At 36.4% G+C, this 21,489-nt stretch overlaps 1 protein-coding gene across 1 annotated transcript; it reads left to right on the top strand.

Annotated features, from left to right (window-relative positions):
* The first annotated feature begins 8,232 nt into the window (after positions 1-8,232).
* On the top strand, positions 8,233-11,885 carry LOC133823891 (trafficking protein particle complex II-specific subunit 120 homolog). The gene is made up of 8 exons (XM_062256748.1): positions 8,233-8,385; positions 8,841-9,133; positions 9,940-10,107; positions 10,340-10,346; positions 10,493-10,553; positions 10,715-10,812; positions 11,326-11,407; positions 11,676-11,885. The coding sequence occupies exons 2-8, from the start codon at positions 8,874-8,876 to the stop codon at positions 11,840-11,842; spliced, it is 843 nt and encodes a 280-aa protein (XP_062112732.1). The 5' UTR covers positions 8,233-8,385; positions 8,841-8,873; the 3' UTR covers positions 11,843-11,885.
* The last annotated feature ends 9,604 nt before the right edge of the window (positions 11,886-21,489 follow it).

The raw sequence follows: 21,489 nt of genomic DNA, 5'->3' as shown, positions 1-21,489 counted from the left end.
TGGCGGTCGAACTATCCAAAGAAGGAAGAAAACCAACCTACTTCATCCTTTACACCAAAACCAGCCACCACAACCACAACCTCTCAAGGTAAAACAGCCCCTACTTCATCCCGTTCTAGTGAGATAAAGTGTTTCAAATGTCATGGGCGAGGACACATAGCTAGCCAATGTCCAAACAAGAGAGTTATGGTGATTCGAGAAAGTGGCGAGCTCGATTCTAAAGATGAAGATGATCTTGCTGACATGCCACCATTGGAAGATGCTTCTATCAATGATGAAGAGTATGGGCCAGAATCTGGTGAAATGCTTGCACTAGTCACAAGACGAGCCTTAAACTTGCAAGCAAAAGAAGAGGAAGAAGAGGTGCAGCGAGAGAACATCTTTCACAATCGATGTCATGTGAAAGACACGGTATGCAGTGTTATTATTGATGGTGGTAGTTGCACTAACGTTGCTAGTTCTTCCATGGTTGAAAAGCTGGGGCTCTCAACGCTTAGACATCCTTGTCCATACAAGTTTCAATGGTTGAATGATAGTGGTGAAGTGAGGTTTACAAAACAGGTGCTGGTATCATGTCGAATTGGCAAGTATGAGGATGAGGTATTGTGTGATGTGGTTCCCATGCAAGCTGGACACCTCCTTCTAGGAAGGCCTTGGCTATTTGATTGGCGAGTCCAGCATGATGGCTTCACCAACAAGTACTCATTCACGTTCCATAAACGAACAATCACTCTAGCTCCATTGACGCCAAAGCAAGTATATGAAGACCAAGTGAGGTTGCAAAAATTGAGTGATAAAAAAAAATTGAGTGAGCAAAAGAAGGAGTGAAAAGATGAATGAGAGTGAGAAAAAAGAGAGACAAAGAGATAAAAGGGTCGAATCAAGTGAGAGAGAAAAGAAAGAGAAGAGTTCGATCAATGAGGGAAAATTAGAGAGAAAACAAAATAATTTTTATGCAAAAAAAAGTGAGGTTAAGGAGGCTCTTTTAAACACTAACCAACTTGATGCTAACAAGGGTCGTCACAAGCAGGTTTTTGACCCTAGTGATTGGGTATGGGTACACATGAGGAAAGAACGATTCCCAGCACAAAGACGTTCCAAATTGCTACCTCGAGGAGATGGTCCATTTCAAGTGCTAGAAAGGATCAATGACAATGCCTACAGACTCGATTTACCAGGTGAGTATACTGTTAGTGCTACTTTTAATGTTTCTGATTTGAGGACAAATCCTTCTCAAGAGGGGGAGAATGATGAGGACACTAAAGATCCAAGTCTAGTTCCAGTTGGTCTAGTGACGAGGGCGCGAGCCAAAAGACTCAGTTTAGGAGCTTGATGAGTCTTATTGTATTTTGTCATCTTGTTTTTTTTATTTAGTCTTTGTTTATTTTGTGAAAAGTCAAACACTTGACTTGTGTGAGTCCAAGAGTCCTCTGTCTTTAATTTTCGGTTTTCATTAGGAAGACAAAAGGCTTGTTTTTAAATTTCGGTTTTCATTAGGAAGACAAAGGGTTGTCTTTAATTTTCGGTTTTCATTAAGAAGACAAAGGGTTGTCTTTAATTTTCAGTTTTCTTTAGGAAGACAAAGGGGCTTGTCTTGATGTAATTTTCGCCTATATTAGGCCTTTGTAAACGTTTGGGAATGGTAGATTTTGATGAAATGAAAATTGAGAGGTTTTCTTCTTGAGTTCTTGAAGAGACTATTCGAACTTATCAAGGGTATTCCTTGTGGCATTCAATCCGACTTATCAAACGGATTCCCATCCCCGTTTGTGGCGTCTTCCTCATACCAAGGTTCGTGCTTGGCTAAGCATTGGGTCGCGGTTCTTCATTCCCATTTCGTGTGTTCTTGGTGGCTGCCATATTTGGTGTCGGGTTTCACCACAATCGTTGGTGTGGTTCGTATCAGGATGTCTAGGCGGGATTATTGGGGGATTTTACTGTTTTTCCCTCGGGGATGTTTCCGACACCCCGAGCTTTGGGATTAGTCTAATAACCTAAGGATATACTTGGAAGACTTTATAAAATACTAGACAAAAGGTTGAAACCGACCCTCTCAGCTTTCTCTCCTTTCTCTCTCTTAGGGAAGAAGAGCAACTCTGAATTTTCAAGAGAATCAAGCAGAGTATTTGGGAATTGAAGGGAATAATCTAGAGGATTGGCTCAGGAACTGACCAAGGATTGAGATAGAGCCAAGGTAAGCTTTGAATTTTCGTTTCTATGGTTGGGAATTTTGAGAAAATGGCTGAGTTTTTAATGGCTGAGTTTTGGTACTCAAGGTTGGATTTGAGGTTGGAATCTTTGAAGTTAGGTCAGGGAACTCTTGGAGAAACGATTCTACAACTGAGGTAAGGTTCAATTCAAAGTTTGATTGTTGAATTTTAGAGTTTCCATGGCTGGGTTTTGTGTTTTTAAGTTAGGAAGTTTCAGTAATTGAAATGGGTCTTTGATGGGTTTCTAGCCTAGGATTCAGCTGGGTTGAGTTGTTGGAATCTTGTGGGAAGTCTTTGGATAATTGAGTTGTGGATTTGGGGTGGTTTTGAGTGAGTTTGCATGAGGTTTGGGAGTTAAAAATGGTGGTTTTTCTGGGTTCAAAGGGGTCAGGCCGCGGCATGGTTCTTGGTGAGCCGCGGCCCTTGGAAGTTGAGTTGTGCTGACGAAGGAGGGCGGGCCGCAGCATGGCCTAAGGAATGCCGCGACCCTTACCTGTTTTTGTGCCCTTGGAGGGTTCTGTCTGGGGCCATGCCGCGGCATGGATGGCCCATGCCGGGGCCCTTAAGGGATTTTGGGATTTTGAGATTTTAGGATTGGGAATTCAGCCTAGGGTGCTCGGGGTTGAGTCTTTTACCATAGTTGGTGAAGTTCAATGTTCCAAGGACTAGAACTTGGTTTAGAAACTCATTTAAGATTTTTAATGGTATCCTTCATCATGATTGTGACTAGATGCTAGGCTAGGGCTCGGGGATCGGATCGCGCTCAAGGAGTATCGCCCGAAATTAAGTCATCTAGAAGCTAAAGGTAAGAAAACTACACCCGGATGAATATTTGAACGGGACTAAGGGCTCCCTGAAATATATGATTGAAAGAATGGTATTATGCCATGTAAATTGTAACCAAAGGCCTAAGGGTGCCACGGTTAACTTGTGCAATTGGCATGGCTCGGACACTGGTATCCGAGGACAGCTTATTATGCACTAAGCTCGGTTTAAGCGGGCCGAAGTCAGTGAGGTAAAAGAGGGTGCGACCTAAGGTGTCGGCCCTAGTATTTGTGATTGTTGATTATTATATTTGGCTATGAATGTGATTAATGAGAGTGTTGAATAATCTAGGTATAGATGAAGTTATTGTACCTTGAAGTATGCTTATATGCTATGGGTTGAATATTCTGAACATGCTTACTAGAATATCTATTTGAAAATACTGTATATGCTGTGTATGTTGTTTTCTTGCTGGGCCTTGGCTCACGGGTGCTGCGTGGTGCAAGTAAAGGCAAGGTCATGATTGATCAACCCTAACTGGAGAGCTCTGCAGGGTGACTGTACATGTCAGGCTGCTCAACCGCCACGGTTGAGGAGATTACAGGGACAAGAGGACCAGAACCTTGTATTTTGCCTTAGTATGGCTAATGTTTACTCTTACCCACTGAATTTTGTAGACCAACTTTTAAACATTGTACTTTTGGGGGATCCCTTCTGTAAATGGTTTATAATCTATAAAATTTTTCTTTTGTGGCCAAAATCTCTTTTAGCCCTAGAACACTTTAGCTAATGACACGTTTTGAGTAAATGACTTGATTAGCAAGTCTCACACTTTTATAAATACACAGTGTAGCGGTCTTGGCTATCCAGGGCGTTACAAGTTGAATATTTGCACCCTGTTTTATGTTTAAGTGAGTTGAGCTTTATTGAACACTCTTATTGCTACATGTGTTTGCTGTTTTTGGTTTTCTTGTTGGGCCTTGGCTCACGGGTGCTACGTGGTGCAGGTAAAGGCAAAGGGAAGCTAGACCAACCATGAGCTGGAGAGCTCTAGGGGCAGAGTGTACATAGTCAGCTGCTCGACCGCCACGACCGAGGGAAAGTACAGGGACAGAGGCCTAAAACCTTTTTTTTTTCCATTAGAGTGGCTGTTGTTCGTACTAAAACTATTGAAAATTTGTAACTATCACCTGTACCCTATTTTTGGGATCCCATGTCTTAAACATCCATTTTGATGAAAATTAACCGGTTATGTTCAAAATCAATTAACCCTAATATGATGGTTGACCTTAGGATCACGTTGTTATTCAAATGACTTTATTAGCTAGTCTTGCACTATTTCAACTACACGGTTGTTTACCCAAAAAAGATTCACCTGATGATGTGGCCAAAGTAATATGCATGTGGGATACACGTGACTGTTTAAGTGAGTACGTTCTATTCGACCGCGGCTAGAGGAGAATTCACTCAGCAGAAGGCATATTTTATGGGCATCCAGTCTTGTAACGACCCAAATTTACTAATAAAGCTTAAGGGCCTTGATTAGTGTGTTGGGAGGGCATAATTGGAAAATATGGGATTTAATGATTTAAAGCATGTTATATGGCTATTTGAATATTTGAGATGCATGACTATGTGTTATTAGTATGCATGTGGGCCCTGAATAGGTTAGAAGGGCATAATCGTAATTCTGGCCCGTTGCGGGCATAACTGTATATATATGCGATAATTATTGAGACCACATTATTATGTGGATATATTTGTGATCTGTAATTCGAGACGATCCTAGTGAGCAGATTAGCGGAAAAGTCACGGTGGGGATTTATTATACCCGGCTCGAGGCTAGCCTGTGGGTATAAATGGGAATTTAGAGAATATATTGGGGTATATTCTGACATCGAGGATTATAATTGGTGATTAATCAGGTATCGGGAAGTAAGCAGAAAATATTAGAGACACTCGGGGAATTAGCGGGAATTGGGTAAAATGACCAAAATGCCCCTAAGTGGATTAAAAGACTTAGGATTAAAGGGGAGGGCATTATGGACATTTGGCTTTTAAGAGATAGGTATTACTGAGGCTTTATGCTCAGTGGAGTTTGTAGAATAAAATAGAAGTATGAAAAGAAGGAAAAAGAAGGAAAGAAAAGAAAGAGAAAGAAGGGAAGGAAGGCAAGGTCGGTTTAGGCTTTTTCCACCATTTTCTTGAGGGTTCTTGAAGAAAATTTCAGAGGAGAGCTAGATCAAGTTGAGCCATAAGGTTTCTGAGTTAGGCTTGAAGAATTGGCAAGGGTTTAGCAAGAGCAAACCTTCCACTTGAGGTAAAACTTTGAAGTTTCTTCAGTTCTGGTTTTAATTTTTAACTAAGGTATCTAAGCTGAATTAATGGGGAATTCTAGGGAATTGGAGCCAAGGATTTGAGGAGGAGGAAGCCAAGAAATAGTAGAGGGTATCCTAGCATCAACTCTCCAGTTAAAGGTAAGGAACTTTGGTTTCAACTCTGAGATTTCTATAGTTTTTGCTGAGTTTCTGAGTTTAGGGTCAACTATGGTGAATTTTGAGATTAGGGATGCATGTGCTTGGGTTTTGAGTATTTGGGATGCTTGGGACAAGTGGAGTGTGTTAATAAGCTTGTTTTTAAGTTTGGTTGAGGATTGGAAGAGTTTTGGTAAGGGTTGGCTCAGGGAAATCACAGGAAGGAAAAATGCAGTGTTGCCTGTCTGTGACTAGCGCTACAGCGCTAGCCTTTGGGCACTGTAGTGCTAGGCCATGCATACTGAGGGTGTTTTGGTTCTGCTTGTAGCACTGTAGCGCCCTCCTTAGAGCGCTGTAGCGCTACCCTGTTTCCAGAAAGGGGTTTTTGAGTTATTTTCAAGGGTTTTTGCCTGGGGTTCGGGGTTCGATTCCACCACCCTGTTTGGTGGAATTGGAGCTTCCCGAGGGCTCGGGATTGGTCCCGAGGCTAGGGTTCGGACTTGAGGTTTGGTGATTATTTTGATCTATGGTTGTGTCTAGGTGTGCGATGGGTCTCAAGGGGGATCGTGCTCAAGGATCACAGTGAACAAGGCTAGCAAATCCAAAGGTAAGAAAACTGCACCCAGTTTATATGTTTGTGATGGGACTAAGATCTCCCAATATTTGTATAATGTCAATGATGGTATTATGCCATGCGACATGTGATGGCAGCCTAAGGGTGCCGTACACAATATTTGCGCACAGAGCGCGGCTTGGCCACTGGTAGCCAAGGACAGCTTTATATTCACTGAGCTCAGTTTAAGTGGGCTGGAGTCAGTGGGATAACAGAGGGTGCGGCCTGAGGGCGCTAACCCTAGTTATCATTTGTGATTTGGTGTATGATATGAGTTGATATGTTTAGTATGCTGAGAACATGTTTATGAAATATTGGATTGCCTGTTGATTGCTTATGCTCTGTTATTATAGTGTTTTTATCCACTAAACTTGTATTCATCTCCAATCTTGTGAAACTCATGAACTCTAGTTAATTGATCACAAGTTTTGAAGTTCTACATTAATAAGAACACTAAGTGGACGTAGGTCATTACCATTACTTGGGGCCGAACCACTCTAAATCTTTTTGGCTTGAATTCATCTTATTATTGCCGTTCTATTTGACTCCGTGTCGTTGGCCAAATCAAGGGTCAATAATAGTGTAACGGTCTTGGTTATCCAGGGCATTACAATGCTTCTTTACAATGATCGCATCCAAACAACTAAAATTGTAATTGTCCACGAGGTCGTATGTAACGCCCTGGATAACCAATGCCATTACACTGTGTGTTTGAAATAGTGCGAGACTTGTTAATCAAGTCATTTAAATAAAAATGTGAATCTAGAGACATAAACAGGTTAGGTTTAAATGATTTTGGTTCTAAACGAATAATTTTCATTAAAATAAATGTTTGGTACATGGGATCCCAAATCAGGGTTTAAATAACATAAATACGGAATTTCCAAATGTTATAAACTATCAAAGCCACTCTAATGGCAAAATTACATGTTTTGGGTTTCCGTCCCTATACAATCCCTCGATCGTGGCGGTCGAGCAACTGACAATACTACAACAATATTTAGTATATATTACATTAAAGAATAGCATATATTTAGAAGTGCTATTATTGGAGGGGATTAAAAACACACGGAAGACTTGGCGCCATATGAATAAAACTCAGGCGCCAAAATGAATTTTTTTTTGTTAGTCTCATATCTGCCAAATTCCCTAAATCTAAGTTACCCGAAAGTTTCTCTCAGCCTCCATCTCTCACTCACGAAGACTCACTCCGCCCTCTCCGCCCTCACAAAGACTCTCTCTCGTCTCGTCTCTCCGCCCTCTCCGCCTCACGAAGTCTCTCTCTCGTCTCGTCTCTCCGCCTCACGAAGTCTTCTCAACTCATCTCTTCCTCACGAAGACTCGCTCCAGAGTGGAGCTCTTTCTCCGCCTCACGAAGTCACGCTCCAGAGTGGAGCTTCTCTGCCTCACGAGTTCTCTGCGTCACGCCCGCTATCTCAGATTCGTTTCTTATCTTATATATGTAAAAAAAACACAAAATCTTATTCTGCTTCGTTCTTTCTTTTCTATTTTCTATTTTTTTTTATTAGAAACACACACAAATGACATCTTTTAAGTCTTATATGTAGAGGGAAGAGATTCACATCCCAAAATACATCAGAAAATATTTCAATATGGATCATTAGTCTTAATGGGGAAGTTTTCTGCACTAAGCAGTTTTGTCTTATTGTTTTGTTTTGCTTTACATTATTATTCTCATAATTGTATTCAAACACTTTGAGGTCATCTTCTCACGATATTAATACAAAGAAGTTTCTTTTAGAAAAATATATTAGTATTTATTTTTTCCCATCTGATACTGTTATGGCTGCAGTTTTTTTCCCTTTCAATTTGGTCAATTTTTGATGTGTTTCATCTGTTTTAACATTCATTATTAGCAGACATTATGAACTAAGTTAAAGTACCCAGTATTTTGCTTGAGATCCTACCAAGGATTGTTGGGTACTTTTTTTTGAGCTGACTAAGGGTTGCAGGGGTTTGGTGCAATGACCCATTATGATATAATCAATGTTCAGCCTGACTAATGTTTATTAGCTTAAATATTTTTTAAAAGATTTCACATATTTGCCTGTATTTACTTTTAGGAATATTTATTATTATCGTTGTTTGAGATTATTTTGTTATTTATCATTTTATGTATTTTTATTATTTTATTATGTTTTTACAGAAGAGAGCTGGCTAAGGAAGTTGTTGAACTTTTGACCACTGCTGCAGATGGTGCTAAATCTTTGATTGATGCTAGTGATAGGCTGATATTATATGTTGAATTAGCTCGATTATATGGTACTCTTGGTTATGAGCGTAAGGCGGCGTTCTTTTCAAGGTAGGTAGCTCAGTTATATTTGCAACAAGAAAATAAGTTGGCTGCTATTAGTGCTATGAATGATTTGGCATTGACAACAAAAGCATATCGTGTTCAAAGTACGGCATCTGTGTTCTAGATCTTCTGTTGTAAAAGTGAGTATATAAATATTATCTGGGAGATGGTTTTTAATTTTCGGGGATCTCATGTCTTTACGTGTATTAAGCAGCATTCTTGGCTCATATCATTCATTTGACACGAGGAGTTGGGTTTCACTTTGTCTACTTTGATTGTTGGTGGACTCTTATGTTTCTTATAGCTATTTTAGAGCTCGTTCTTTACCACTATTTGTCATTTATTAAACATTTTTTTTTTAATTTTCACTGACCAGATCCTCTTATTTTGTGGAACATATCTTGTAAATATGTTGTTAACAAGTTTATTTGCCTTTATCTTACTTGGAAACTTTACTGAAGGAGGCTGGATCAGGTCATGCTGATAGCACAAAAATGCTGCACCAGGCCCTAATCTCTCTTTTTGAGTCTCAATGGAGCACCCTGCAAATGGTTGTACTGAGAGAGATTCTGCTATCTGTTGTCCGTGCTGGAGATCCTCTTGCTGCCTGGAGTGCAGCTGCACGGCTGCTTAGGTCATATTATCCTTTAATTACACCTGTAGGGCAAAATGGTCTTGCTAGTGCACTTTCAAATTCAGCTGATAGGCTGCCTTCTGGAACACGCTCTGCTGATCCTGCTCTACCTTTCATTAGGTAAGTATACAATATCTTAAGGAGGCTATTCTACTTTTACGAGCAAATAACATGATATTTTTTAGTGATGTATGCGCACAGAATGCATAATTCTTAAGCAAGGGTAGTGCTACTTTGTGAGTTGTGAATTGCTGAACTGATAGACAGACTGAGGCTAGGTTCTGGCTTTCCATTCTTTGTAAAAGAAAAACTTTTCATGGTGTTTATCTTGCTATATATGTTTGTATGGATAATATGTGTATGATAATCCACTTTGATTTATTGTTTATACTTGGCTGTTGATTTTTATAATTCTTGTCCAAATCTGTCCATTATTGATAATGTGATAACTGTAGCTGATACTAACTTGCATGTGAATATTTCTTTTGCTAAACTGAGTTCTCGACTGTTGCTTTTGTTTGATCAATTTCACTTGTACATATTACTAAATCTAGATTACTATTAGAGATGGTAAACACTCTTAAATTAGAAGCAATTATGGCGACATTTGTACTGCTTAACTTTGATTTGAATACAATCTGAAATATTTGGCAACTTTAAGATATAGTATGACATAGATGCTGCTAGCATTTTTTCCCCAAAAATAAAAATGTTATGGATGGTAGATGTTTTCCATATATATATTTGTTTTCTTTTACTTCTTTTCAACTCAAAATTTCCAGCTTCAGTAGCAGTTTCAACTATGTTATTTACCAGTCTATCTTTTAAAATTTCCCAGGCTGGATCGTTAAAAAATAGGGTAAATTCACTCTTAGAGCTCTACTTTTATCATCACATATTATTCTGCAATTTTCAATTTATTCCAGATTGCATTCTTTTCCCCTTCATCAATCACAAATGGACATTGTTAAGCGGAATTCAGCTAAAGAAGATTGGTGGGCTGGATCAGCTCCTTCTGGACCTTTTATATATACACCATTCAGCAAAGGAGAGCCAAATAACAACAGTAAACAGGAGTTGATTTGGGTTGTTGGGTTTATTTTGGAAAGTCCTATTATTTACTCCGGTTAAAATTTGTAGATATGTGGAAATTGGTTTCTGTTTGGCTCATGAATCAATACCAGAGATAGTATTTATTATTTTTGCCATCTGTGCGCTCTGCTACTTTCTTGGTCACCTTTTAACTACCAGCTTCAAAGTTTCATCATTCATTCATTCATTAACCACAACTGTGTGTAATCCCAATTGTCACTTTCTCATATGCAGGAATTTGGTAACATTGAGTCTCCAATGTATACCAGACTTAGACAGTTTTTTTCCACTATTTATAGCAGGTAGCTCCTCTCTTTTTCTTTGCTTTGGCTTTCATGAAATGAGCTTCTTTACTCACATATGTATATTTGATATGTCTTTTACAAGATGCAGGTAAGAGCACCATCACAGCCAGTGGTTGTGTCTATACCAATATTGCATTATGATGGTCAGCTTCTATATATTCATTTCCTTTTCTGTAATTTAGATAGTTCAATTTTTTAGAAGTTTGGTCGTGTAATTCCTTAGTAAGACACTTGAGAATTGTGTGTTTTTCTTGTTTGAGACACTTTCTGTCCTTATGGTGTGGTTTTCGTCTTTTTATTGCAGATACTGAATCTACAAAAGCATCAAGACGGCAACTCAAGGAAGCTATATATACAACACTATTTAACATGAATGTTCCTGCTGTTTGTGCAATTAATCAGGTAAATTTCGCTAAGCCTTAACTTGCCGCTGCTGTTTAATATTCTAAAATATTTAATACTAAAAGAAATAAGAGTAATTTTTTATTTGTTTAAAACTATGATTCCGCTAACAATTGCTATGTAGGTATCCAAGAGAAACTTAAACCTCATACCTTGTGATATAGCAAGCCATATTCCTTATCATTTGAGCTACCCCTCTTTGGTAAAGAATTAAGATTAGTTTGTTTCATGCAAAAATGACATTTACCATCAGATATAGATTTCGAGGCCTTGATCAAATTTTCATTCTTCATTTTCCTTTTGTAAAGCAAGCTTCTGTGACTTGAGTGGTTGACAATCCTGAACAGGCACCAAATTTACTTATTAACACTATAAGCTAAGATGCTTTATGTACTTATGCTTGTTTATGAGTAATTTGGACCTTTTTCTTTTGGCTTAAAATGTTCGATTGATTCTTTGATAGATGTTTTTTATTTGTAAGATCTTATCCATTTTCTGTTTTTGAAAATGTAGGCAACTTTAGCTTTGTATGCTGCTAGAAGAACTTCAGGAATTGTTGTAAATATTGGGTTTCAAGTCACATCAGTTGTTCCAAGTAAGGAGTGATAATTTCTCTTTTATCTTTTATATGCTTTATGCTTCCTTAAACTATCAACAAGGTTTCATTTACCTATGATATATACTGATTAGCCCTGCAGTATAAGTTACAGTTTTAACTTTCCATGCAGCCTTGCTGCTTTTATTCTTCTTTTTTCATTTTCATTCTATGGATTTTCCAGTGCTTTCTTTTATATCATATCTTGGTTGCATTCAATGTTTGGGGATTTGAAATATACTCTTTTCTTTTCTTTTTCGGCTTCTAGTTTTACATGGTAAAGTAATGCGCAAAGTGGGTGTGGAGGTTGTGGGACTGGGAGCACTAAAACTTACCGGGTTTCTTAAGGAGTTGATGCAGCAGAACAATATTAGTTTTGAATCGCTGTACACCGTTCGCACTTTGAAAGAGGTACAAGTCTTGCTTGTTTCTTGAGTGCAGAATATTGTTGTTGAATATTTATCCTCGTTTTTCCTGACTGTAGTTATTCTATTTTAATACTATCAGCTTTGCACCCTCAAAGAAAATATTTTGCTCAGGGTACATTAAACTACTAATACCATTAGTATCCTGTGTTTTAGTGGAATGTTTCAATTTTGTTTTCTACTGCTCTTCTCTCTCATTTTTGTAAGGAGACCTTGCTGAAGCTGAGTTCTATTTATGACCTTATTTCTATACAGAATCTATGTTATGTTGCCTATGATTATGAGGCTGAGCTACTCAAAGATACACGAGCATCATCTGATGCAGCAGGAGAAGGTCAGTTCACTCTTTCAAAAGAGCGGTTTCAAACAGGAGAAATCTTATTCCAGCCACGAATGGCAGGAGTGTAAGTTCTGGAACTTATAATATTTATTGCTTCACGAGCACTGTCAGGAAAGTTCCAACTGTGTGGATGCATGTGAGTGTGTGTGTGTGCTGCAAGGATATTAAAACTTCTACCATATAATTCATCGAAAAAGATGTCTAGAAATGCTTTATGTCTTGATTCTAGGCGTTAAAAATGTGACGAGAATACAGTTCTTCTAAGAGAATATAATTGAGACTTCATGAAAGTATAGTGTTTAAATTGTGAAAAACATATGAATAATATGCATATAATCAGGTAGTTGTTTCATTATTCTTCTGCAAATTTGGTACAGCTAATCTTGTTTTTCACTAGAATTTCTATAATATTGTAGTTTTTGTAAGTTACTATTATGTCTAGAATAAGGATAGTGGTATTTGTATATCTCATGTATAAATGACCACATAATGCCAACAAATGTATACATAAATAATAACTAGGCAATTAAAATATAACAAGTTACAGAAGTCTACTTGACACATGTTTATCTTATAAACCATAAGTACAGTTGATGAATTTATAAGTTACTAATTTTCTCTCGACAACCTTTTGTTTCTTGCTAACTTACATGCAGTAAAACACTTTACTTGAACCTGGTTAGGCCATTGTAACCCATGAACACTATTTATGTCTTCCCAAGTTGGTATCCTAGTGCAATATGAACCTTAATTTCAGGCCATCAAACAATGAAACCATTTGAACAATTTCATAAATTTCAAGTCAAATTCTTTAACTTAATTCCACCAAATAGAAAACCCAACATCATGATTGCTTCAGATCTCAGGAACCATGTAGAATAAACCAATAGCTATCTATACAAGCAAAATTTATAACTATGAATTGAAACTCATTTTAAAAAAATATATACATATAGACAAATGCATATACCTGTTAAGGATCATTGTAGCCAAGAAAAACCTGGAAAACATCACTGTCAAGAGGCATGTCTACTGTTTTATGACCTTTCCTAACAAAAGTGCTTGTTTCACTTCCATTACAGATCAAGGAACCAACAAAAAACTGGTACTAAAATAAAGTAACACACTATTTCATGGTAATGAAATTCTAATTCATTAATTGAACCATTTTTAGATAAGAATTATTTGTTCTTATCTCATGTAATTGTTATTAATTTTAGACTATTTCAGTAAAAAAAAATATAGTACATTTGACAATTTAATTATTTTGTTTTCTATCCATTTCATAAAACCCATTTCAGCATTCCATCCTCCATCCCAATCTGTAGTTTCATAAAACAATACCTGGTCATAATCATATTGGAATAATCTTACTACATCAGGAGTACAGCTATAGCTTATGGTTAAACAGTTTGATGACATTTCCTGGTCATGATATGGTGCTTATGGTTAAACAGTTTGATGACATTTCATGTTGATCAAGAATAATTGAAATTAGAGCATATGCATATAGTCCATGATTTATTACATGAAGATCTTAAAATAGGTATTTTAAAACACTATTGTTGTCTTGTGCCAGCAAAATAGTATAAAATGCCCCATAACAGACCAATTGCAACTGAAATTGTGAAAGGCAAAAAAAAAACATAACTTTATAGCCTCTGCATTTGCTTACAGTAGGAAACCTCTGCATCTGCATTTAGTATATTGTTTCATACTGAAGTCACTGAACCATGAATGGCTCATATCATTGATGTTTCATTTCATTTCCATGTATAAATGAGAATACAACTCTTCTTTTTCCTGTGCTTATATCAGTGTTTGGTTGTTCTACTAAAAGTTCTCTGTCATTGTTAATTATAAAGTTCCATAATTTTGATAATGATTGTAAAACTAGTCTCAAAAACAATAAAAAATGGATATAAATCTTTTGCAAAGTAAAAGAGAAATCACATCTGTAAAAACGAGCTTGTGTGAGACTAAATATGCTGATATGTATGTTGAGTCTACTTTGTTAAAGTTTATTTTAAGATTTTGGTATCAATATCAACTTTGACGAAGTGGGTGAGTTCAAATAATAAAAAAATGCAGGGGTCAAAACATGAGATTCTCAATAGTGTGCGAGTTATTAATACATCTGCTCATCAGTTTTTTCTAAGGCTTATTGGTAGCAGTAATAACACTCCCATGAAATGTTGCAGAGCCTAATTTCCTCATTAAACTTGGATTCTCGCAGGTAAAACCACAATGATAAAACTTGAATACTAATAAAACAGTCCCAACATGGACAAATTACTCATCTAGTTAATTTTCATAACAATGATCAAAGTTACATATGAACAAACATGGAAAACCACAAGGTTTCTTTTTAAAAAGAAGGATTAATAAAGAAATAATATAAGATAAAACCACTGTTGTTACATTTATTTGATATTCCAACTTTTATTTTTGGTTGTTTGAGCTTGCTTGTCATGTTGTTTAGTTTGTTAGTTTATCATACATGCTTGTTTAATATCTATTGACAAATTTTAATTTTGTATTAATCTTTTAAGTATTGATTATATTCTTTAGGTTGGGGATCGAATTGGCAAGGAGCATTGCAAAGGTAATTTGCAAGAGGTACGGAATTTGTTCTTTTAACTCTTATTATTAATATCTTTAAAATGTTAGAGGAGTTTGAATATCTTAAATATTCATCCATAGAGAAGTAGGTTCTGAGATTAAAATTGTGTGCTGCGGTGATAACGGAAGGTTGAAAACTTGTGTGTATTAGAGAAGTAGGTTCTGGAAAATTTGTTTGTGTGCTGCAGTGATATAAGGAAGAAAACTTATTGTGTGTTGTTTGAATTTTTTGACTTGGTATTGATAGATGGTTAGGTAAGCTTTTATATGTAAAGATTAGATTTTTTATTATATGTATAGATTAAAATTTTCATTTAGTCATATTGTTTTCATTATTTCCATATGTATAGAATAGATTTAATTGCCACAACCCAAGCTAAAATCTTGTCTTTGATCCAAACCCAATTAGTTAGTGGCTACCATTTTAAAATCTGATTTTTAAATTAAAAACAACACTAGAATCTCTTGAAAGCTTAATGAAACTAAAGTACTAGAAATTAGTAATAGATTTAGACCAAGAAATCTTTAGTGGGACTAAGAATCACGGTACTAGAAAATCAAGTAGCTGCTATAACATACAATTAAAAATCTCAGCACTAGAACAATCAAAACCATTTGAGCAATAAGGAATGAATTTTAATAGATAAAAAAAGAAAAGACCCTATTCGTTTGATAATATGTTTTCAAGTGGTCCAGAAGAACATAAGATAACAGTCTAGCTTCAATCATTTTGGTTGGATCATTTTTCATTTTTGACCCTTTGATTCTTCTTTCTCAATGATTGAATGCTATTCATACGTACCTACAAATTATGATTACTACAAAATCAAAAATAAATAAATATACAGCATTTGAACCTCAAAATTTGATTCAAAATATCTAGTGGATCCATCCAAAACAAATGTATATTCACAGTTCATGTCAACACTAACTATATATCTATAACTAACCATCACACAGTTTCAATTTATTGCAATTGTTATGATTTAATTTTAGTTTTTTTTTTAATTTTAAATAATTTAAATTTACTTTTAATTAATTATATTAAGAAACATGTATATAATTAGTTAGAGCACATATTTTGTCAAGTATTAAATCATCTCAATAAATTTGAACCCTTTAGTTAGGCCTTCAAATTGGGATTTAACTTCCTTTAATGAGTTTGAAACCTCTGTAAATAGTAGTATCCCTTTTGTATACACCTATAAAAGATTAGAGGATCAACTTAATGAGTGAAGGAACAAAATAGTTCAGTAGTTGATGAAAAATATGTTAAAAGCATCATAACAAACAAACAAAAAAATATTACAAACAGCCTCAACTATCGAATGAATCCCTCGGCCTAGTGAAAACTGAATTCTGTCTTCTCTTTGATGTAGAAGAGAAGAAAATAGAAGAGGAAAACAGAGTGTTTCTTGACTTTTCTTTGTCAGTTTTTCTTTTTTTAATTTTCCTCCCAATTTTTAATGACTAAATAAATGAGTTTGGAGAAAACCTCTTCCGTAGAAGATTTCATTATTTTTTTTCTCACTATTTTTTATATTTTTTTCAACACTATTTATATTGCCACATTTGCTTTAATAGTTGATCATAAAACACATAAAATACTTTTCTTAACAAAATATTTTTAAAGAGTAATAAGTGTAATTTGACTCGTAATAATTAGCATCAAAATAGGCAAATTCTACTCGTTCTAAATTTGTTTAACGATTTATTGGTTGACAAAAAAAAAATTGTTTTAAAGGTTAAAAACAGAGTAACAAAGTAGGTGTTATTGTACTATTGTATACGTATTAGTACTTGTTAGAAAAAAAAATCATATAATTAAAAAAGTGATATATGTTGTAACACTATTTATCATTTTTAATTGTTTACTGGCCCACTTATGGTACTATATTTGAAAGACAAAATGCAACACATGGAGCAACTCATTGTTTCTTTAATGAAAAATCAAGTAAGTATTTTGATGCTGAAACTATATTTTCATGTGGCTGAATTGCAATAATAACTAAGATTCATGTTTAATTTTTTGGTTAGTCTTTACTTTTGTATTTTTTTAAATTTTGATGTTGAATTCATGTCTTTCTATCTTACTTGTAAATAGAATACATCTACTCAGAGTGAGGAGCAATCAAATGTCAATGTTCAATCAAATTCTCATGTTCATTCCACTCAGGTAATTATGATACTAATTATATGAAAATGATAAAATCTAAAACATATAATATTCAATATAAAATCATTTACTGCTGCTGAATTTGTTATATTGATATAGTGTTAGAGTGTCAAGAACCACACATTTGGCTCAAAATGCAAAATATTAGATTGGATTGGATCTGGAGAAATTATTGCAAAATGTTATTTTATCTCAAGTGACCCAAAGGATGAGGTTCACCATGTTCCTCTTGGGCCTAGTGCTATAAAAGTGGGGATAGATCTTGTGAGAAAGAATGATGCATTTCTGTGGAGGCCTTCAACAATTATGTCTACTATAGAAGATGTTGTAGGTAGTATAATTGCAAGGCTAGCTGATAAAGTTATAATTAGGTAATTAACTTTTTTTATGTACTCTTTTAGTTTACTATAACTTTAAGTTGAAGCATTACTTATTTAAATTTTGTTGTAGCTAAACAAATGGACTCACAACAAAGACAAGTGCACAAAGGATGATGAATTGAAGGATGGAGCAAGTTTCACGCATGGTTTACTTTTGTGTATCTTGTAATGTTTCTATTTTTCATTTTTGAAGTAAAAATTGTTCAAGATTATAAAACTTTATTATGTTATGCTTTCAAACTTAAGTTAGAACTAAGATCTCATGAAGTAGACACATTCATGGTTTGAATTAGTTATTGTTTAATGTAATACTTATGGTTTATCAATCTATTGAGAATTACATTTTATGATTAATTTTGAATTTTTTTTTTATCAAAATACAATAATGAAAATCTTTTAATTAAAAAAAAAACCATATAAGTATACTTTTCAAAATAAAATTTAAAATTTTATTACTATATGTTATGATTTAAAAACATATTATAAGCGTAAAAAATTGTTATGGTTTATATAATATAACAAACTAAAAATGTTATCAAAATAATCAAATGTAACAGTTGAAAAGTGTTATGAAAAAAGTACAAGATTAAACTTCAAGTTTATAACCAAAAACTCTATCTAAATGTTATTATTTGAATATTATAGCACCTAAAAATGTGTTATTGAATAGTTTAAGATAACACCGAACATAACATTCAAAAATTGTTATAGAAAAGACTGGACTTTTAATAACAGGGGCTATGTTAGCATTTTAAGAAGTGCTATCAATAGTCCCGGTTAGCAGTTTTTAAGTGTTATGAATACTGTTTTTTCTTGTAGTTAATGTACACCTGGCCCCAGAACTCTCCAACTCAAGGTCAAATCATCCTACCCTTGCCTTTACCTGCACCACGTAGCACCCGTGAGCCGAGGCCCAGCAAGAAAACATAATATCATAGCATAATCAGTATCAATAACTAAGTAGTTCACAAAGCATAACCAAATGATTTACAAGAAATTAACCAATTACCCAGCAAGACATAGCATTCACTTAATCCCGGACATCAGGCAATAGCCAACAATCTAGTTTCTAGATATTCAGCATATCATATAAATTAAATTAACAATGGTATACATGCCAAGCAGTAACTAGGATTGACGCCTGTAGGCCGAACCCTCTATTTAATCCATTGTCTATGGCTCGCTTAGGCCAAGCCCAATGTTATACCCATTGGGCTTAGGCTAGCTTAACCGAGCTCAGTGATTAATAAGCTGTCCTCAGCTACCAGTGGCTGAGCCGCGCCCTATGCGCATGTAACGCCATGGTTAGCCAAGACCTTTACAATGTGTTTTTACAAATGTGCAAGACTTGCTAATCAAGCCATTTAGTTCGAAACGTGTTACAAAACTACAGTTGAACTAGGGTTAAAATGTTTTGGCCTCAAAATTTTCATTTTTTATAATCAAACATTTTTACATGGGATCCCAAAAGTAGTAGCATTAAAAGACACTTTACAAATTTTCTGGATAAAAGTACAGTTACTAGCCACTCTAAGGAAAAACAGACAATTAGGCTTTTCCCGTCCTGTACCACTCCTCGGTCGTGGCGGCTGATCAGTTGGCTATGTACATTCAGCCCCAAAGCTCTCCATCTCAGGACTGGTCCACTTTGCCCTTGCCTTTACCTGCACCATGTAGCACCCGTGAGCCAAGGCCCAGCAAGAAAACACAATAACAGAGCATAATCATCAAGCAAACAACTACTCACGCAGTATAATCATATACTCAACATTCCAAATATTCACGTTAATCAAGTATTCACGCAAGAATTTCTTACCTTTGGTAGATGAATTCGACCTAGGTTTTCTCCCACACTTCCTTTGTAACGCCCTAGATAGCCAAGACTGCTACACTGTGTGATTATAAAGGTGCAAGGCTTGCTAATCAAGTCATTTAATTTGAAATGTGTCACTAAAACTACAGTTGAGCTAGGGTTAAAAGATTTCGGTTTCAAAAGCTTCATTACTTATAAACAACATTTTTTTCTTACATGGGATCCCAAAAGTAGTAAAGTTAAAAGACAGTCTACAAAATTTAGGACTTAAAATACAGTTATTAGCCACTATAAGGCAAAATAGACAATTAAGCTTTTCTCGTCCCGATCCACTCCTCTGCCGTGGCGGCCGATCAGCTGATTATGTACATTTAGCTCCGCAGCTCTTCATCTCAAGATTGGTCCAACTTGCCCTTGCCTTTACCTGCACCACGCAGCACCCGTGAACCAAGGACCAATAAGAAAACACAATAGCAGACAACCAGATAACTCATACAGTATAAACATATACTCAACAGTTCAGACATTCATGTTGTTCAAGTACTCAGCATGCCAAGTACATCATCTCATATCATTAATCAATTCACATACGATAACTAGGGTTAACGCCCTTAGGCCGCACCCTCTATTTATCCCACCAAGACTAAACATCCAAGTCAAGTTCCAGTTGGTCCGGTGACGAGGGCACGAACCAAGAGATTCAAAGAAGAACTTAACAACCTAGTCCACAGAGTCCTAAAAACAGGAGGAGACTGTGGTCAACACTGAAGGAGAACAAAGACTTGTACTGCTCATCAAAGTAGACTCAGTTTAGGAGCTTGATCAATATTTAGCTTCTTGTAATGAGTCTTATTGGATTTTGGCATCTTGTATTTTTATTTTAATTAGTCACTTAATCACGTTTTATTTAGTCTTTGTTTTTTTTTGTGAAAGTCAAACATTTGACTTGTGAGAGTCCAAGAGTCTTTCTATGTGTGATTGTTAGGGTTTTCATTAGGAAGACAAAGGGGCTTTTCTTTCATGTAATTTCGGCCATATTAGGGCTTGTAAATGTTTGGGAAATGGAGATTTTGATGAAATGAAAATTGAGAGGTTTTCTTCTTGAGTTCTTGAAGAGACTATTTGAACTTATCAAGGGTATTCCTTGTGGCGTTCAATCTGACTTATCAAACGGATTCCCATCACCGTTTGTGGCGTCTTCCTCATACCAAGGTTCGTGCTTGGCTAAGCATTGGGTCACGGTTCATCATTCCAGATTCGTATGTTCTTGGTGGCTGCCATATTTGGTGTCGGGTTTCACCACAATCGTTGGTGTGGTTCATATCACTTAGTCCCATCACAAACACATAACCAGGTGTAGTTTTCTTACCTTTAGATTCGCTAGCTTTCATCAATTCGATCCTCAAGCACGATCCTATATGAGCCCTAGCGTACACCTAGTCACGGACACAAGTTAAAACCAAATTTAAACATCAATTCCAAAACCTAGCCTCAGGACCGATCCCGAGCCCTCGCGAAGCCCTACTTCCACCAAACGGGGTGGTGGAATCAAACCCCGAGCCCCCAGGCAAAAACCCTAAGAAATAACCCAAAAACCCCTTTCTGGGAACAGGGTAGCGCTACAACGCCCTAAGGAGAGTGCTATAGTACTACAAACAGAGCCAAAAGGCTCTGGAACTTCAGAGCCTAGCGCTGTAGCGCCCAGTGACTAGCGCTACAACGCTAGTCACAGCACAGCCCAGCACAACTTTTTCTCCTTCGAACTTTCCCGAGCCAAACCTTCCCAAAACTCAACCAAACCTCAACCAAACTTAAAAAAAAAACCTCCCAACATCCTCAACTCATCCCATAAGCCCCAACCACACAAAACTCAATCACATGCACCCCAAATCACGGAAGTTACCATAGCTGAACATAGAGCCCAAAAGTCAGAAATGGTAGTAATCATGGTCATCCACTGTTCAACTTTTAGTGGATCAGTCCTCCTTCAAAGATCGGGGGTTGCTGCTTCCTGAACCGCTCATACAACGGCTCCCATCTATTCCCAACCTCTACTGGCTGTACAACATGTACCAATCCAGGTGGCACAATGGGGGCAACACTCCCTGATGGAGCCTGCTGCCACAAAATCCGGATCTGTTCATCCTGGCTCTGTAGCCGAGCCTGCATGTCTACCATAAGTTGCTGCCAGTTCTCAGGGATTGGCAAAGGGGTCTGGCCCTAGTCATCATCTCTAGTCCCGGACCTATTGCTGGCTAGTCGTGTAGATTTTCTTGGACGCATAATTATCCAAGTCAATCTGCAATCAAAGACTCGGCAGTCAGAC

Source organism: Humulus lupulus, chromosome 1 (assembly GCF_963169125.1).
Source record: "Humulus lupulus chromosome 1, drHumLupu1.1, whole genome shotgun sequence".
NCBI classification, from domain to species: Eukaryota; Viridiplantae; Streptophyta; class Magnoliopsida; order Rosales; family Cannabaceae; genus Humulus; species Humulus lupulus.
This window is presented reverse-complemented; position numbering and strand designations above follow the sequence as displayed.

Excerpts from the sequence above, each read along its gene's own strand:
- LOC133823891 (XM_062256748.1), top strand. The coding sequence starts at position 8,874 with ATGCTGCACCAGGCCCTAATCTCTCTTTTTGAGTCTCAATGGAGCACC. Across the intron at positions 9,134-9,939 it reads CCTGCTCTACCTTTCATTAG|ATTGCATTCTTTTCCCCTTC; the intron begins GTAAGTATACAA and ends AATTTATTCCAG. Across the intron at positions 11,408-11,675 it reads AGTCACATCAGTTGTTCCAA|TTTTACATGGTAAAGTAATG; the intron begins GTAAGGAGTGAT and ends TTCGGCTTCTAG.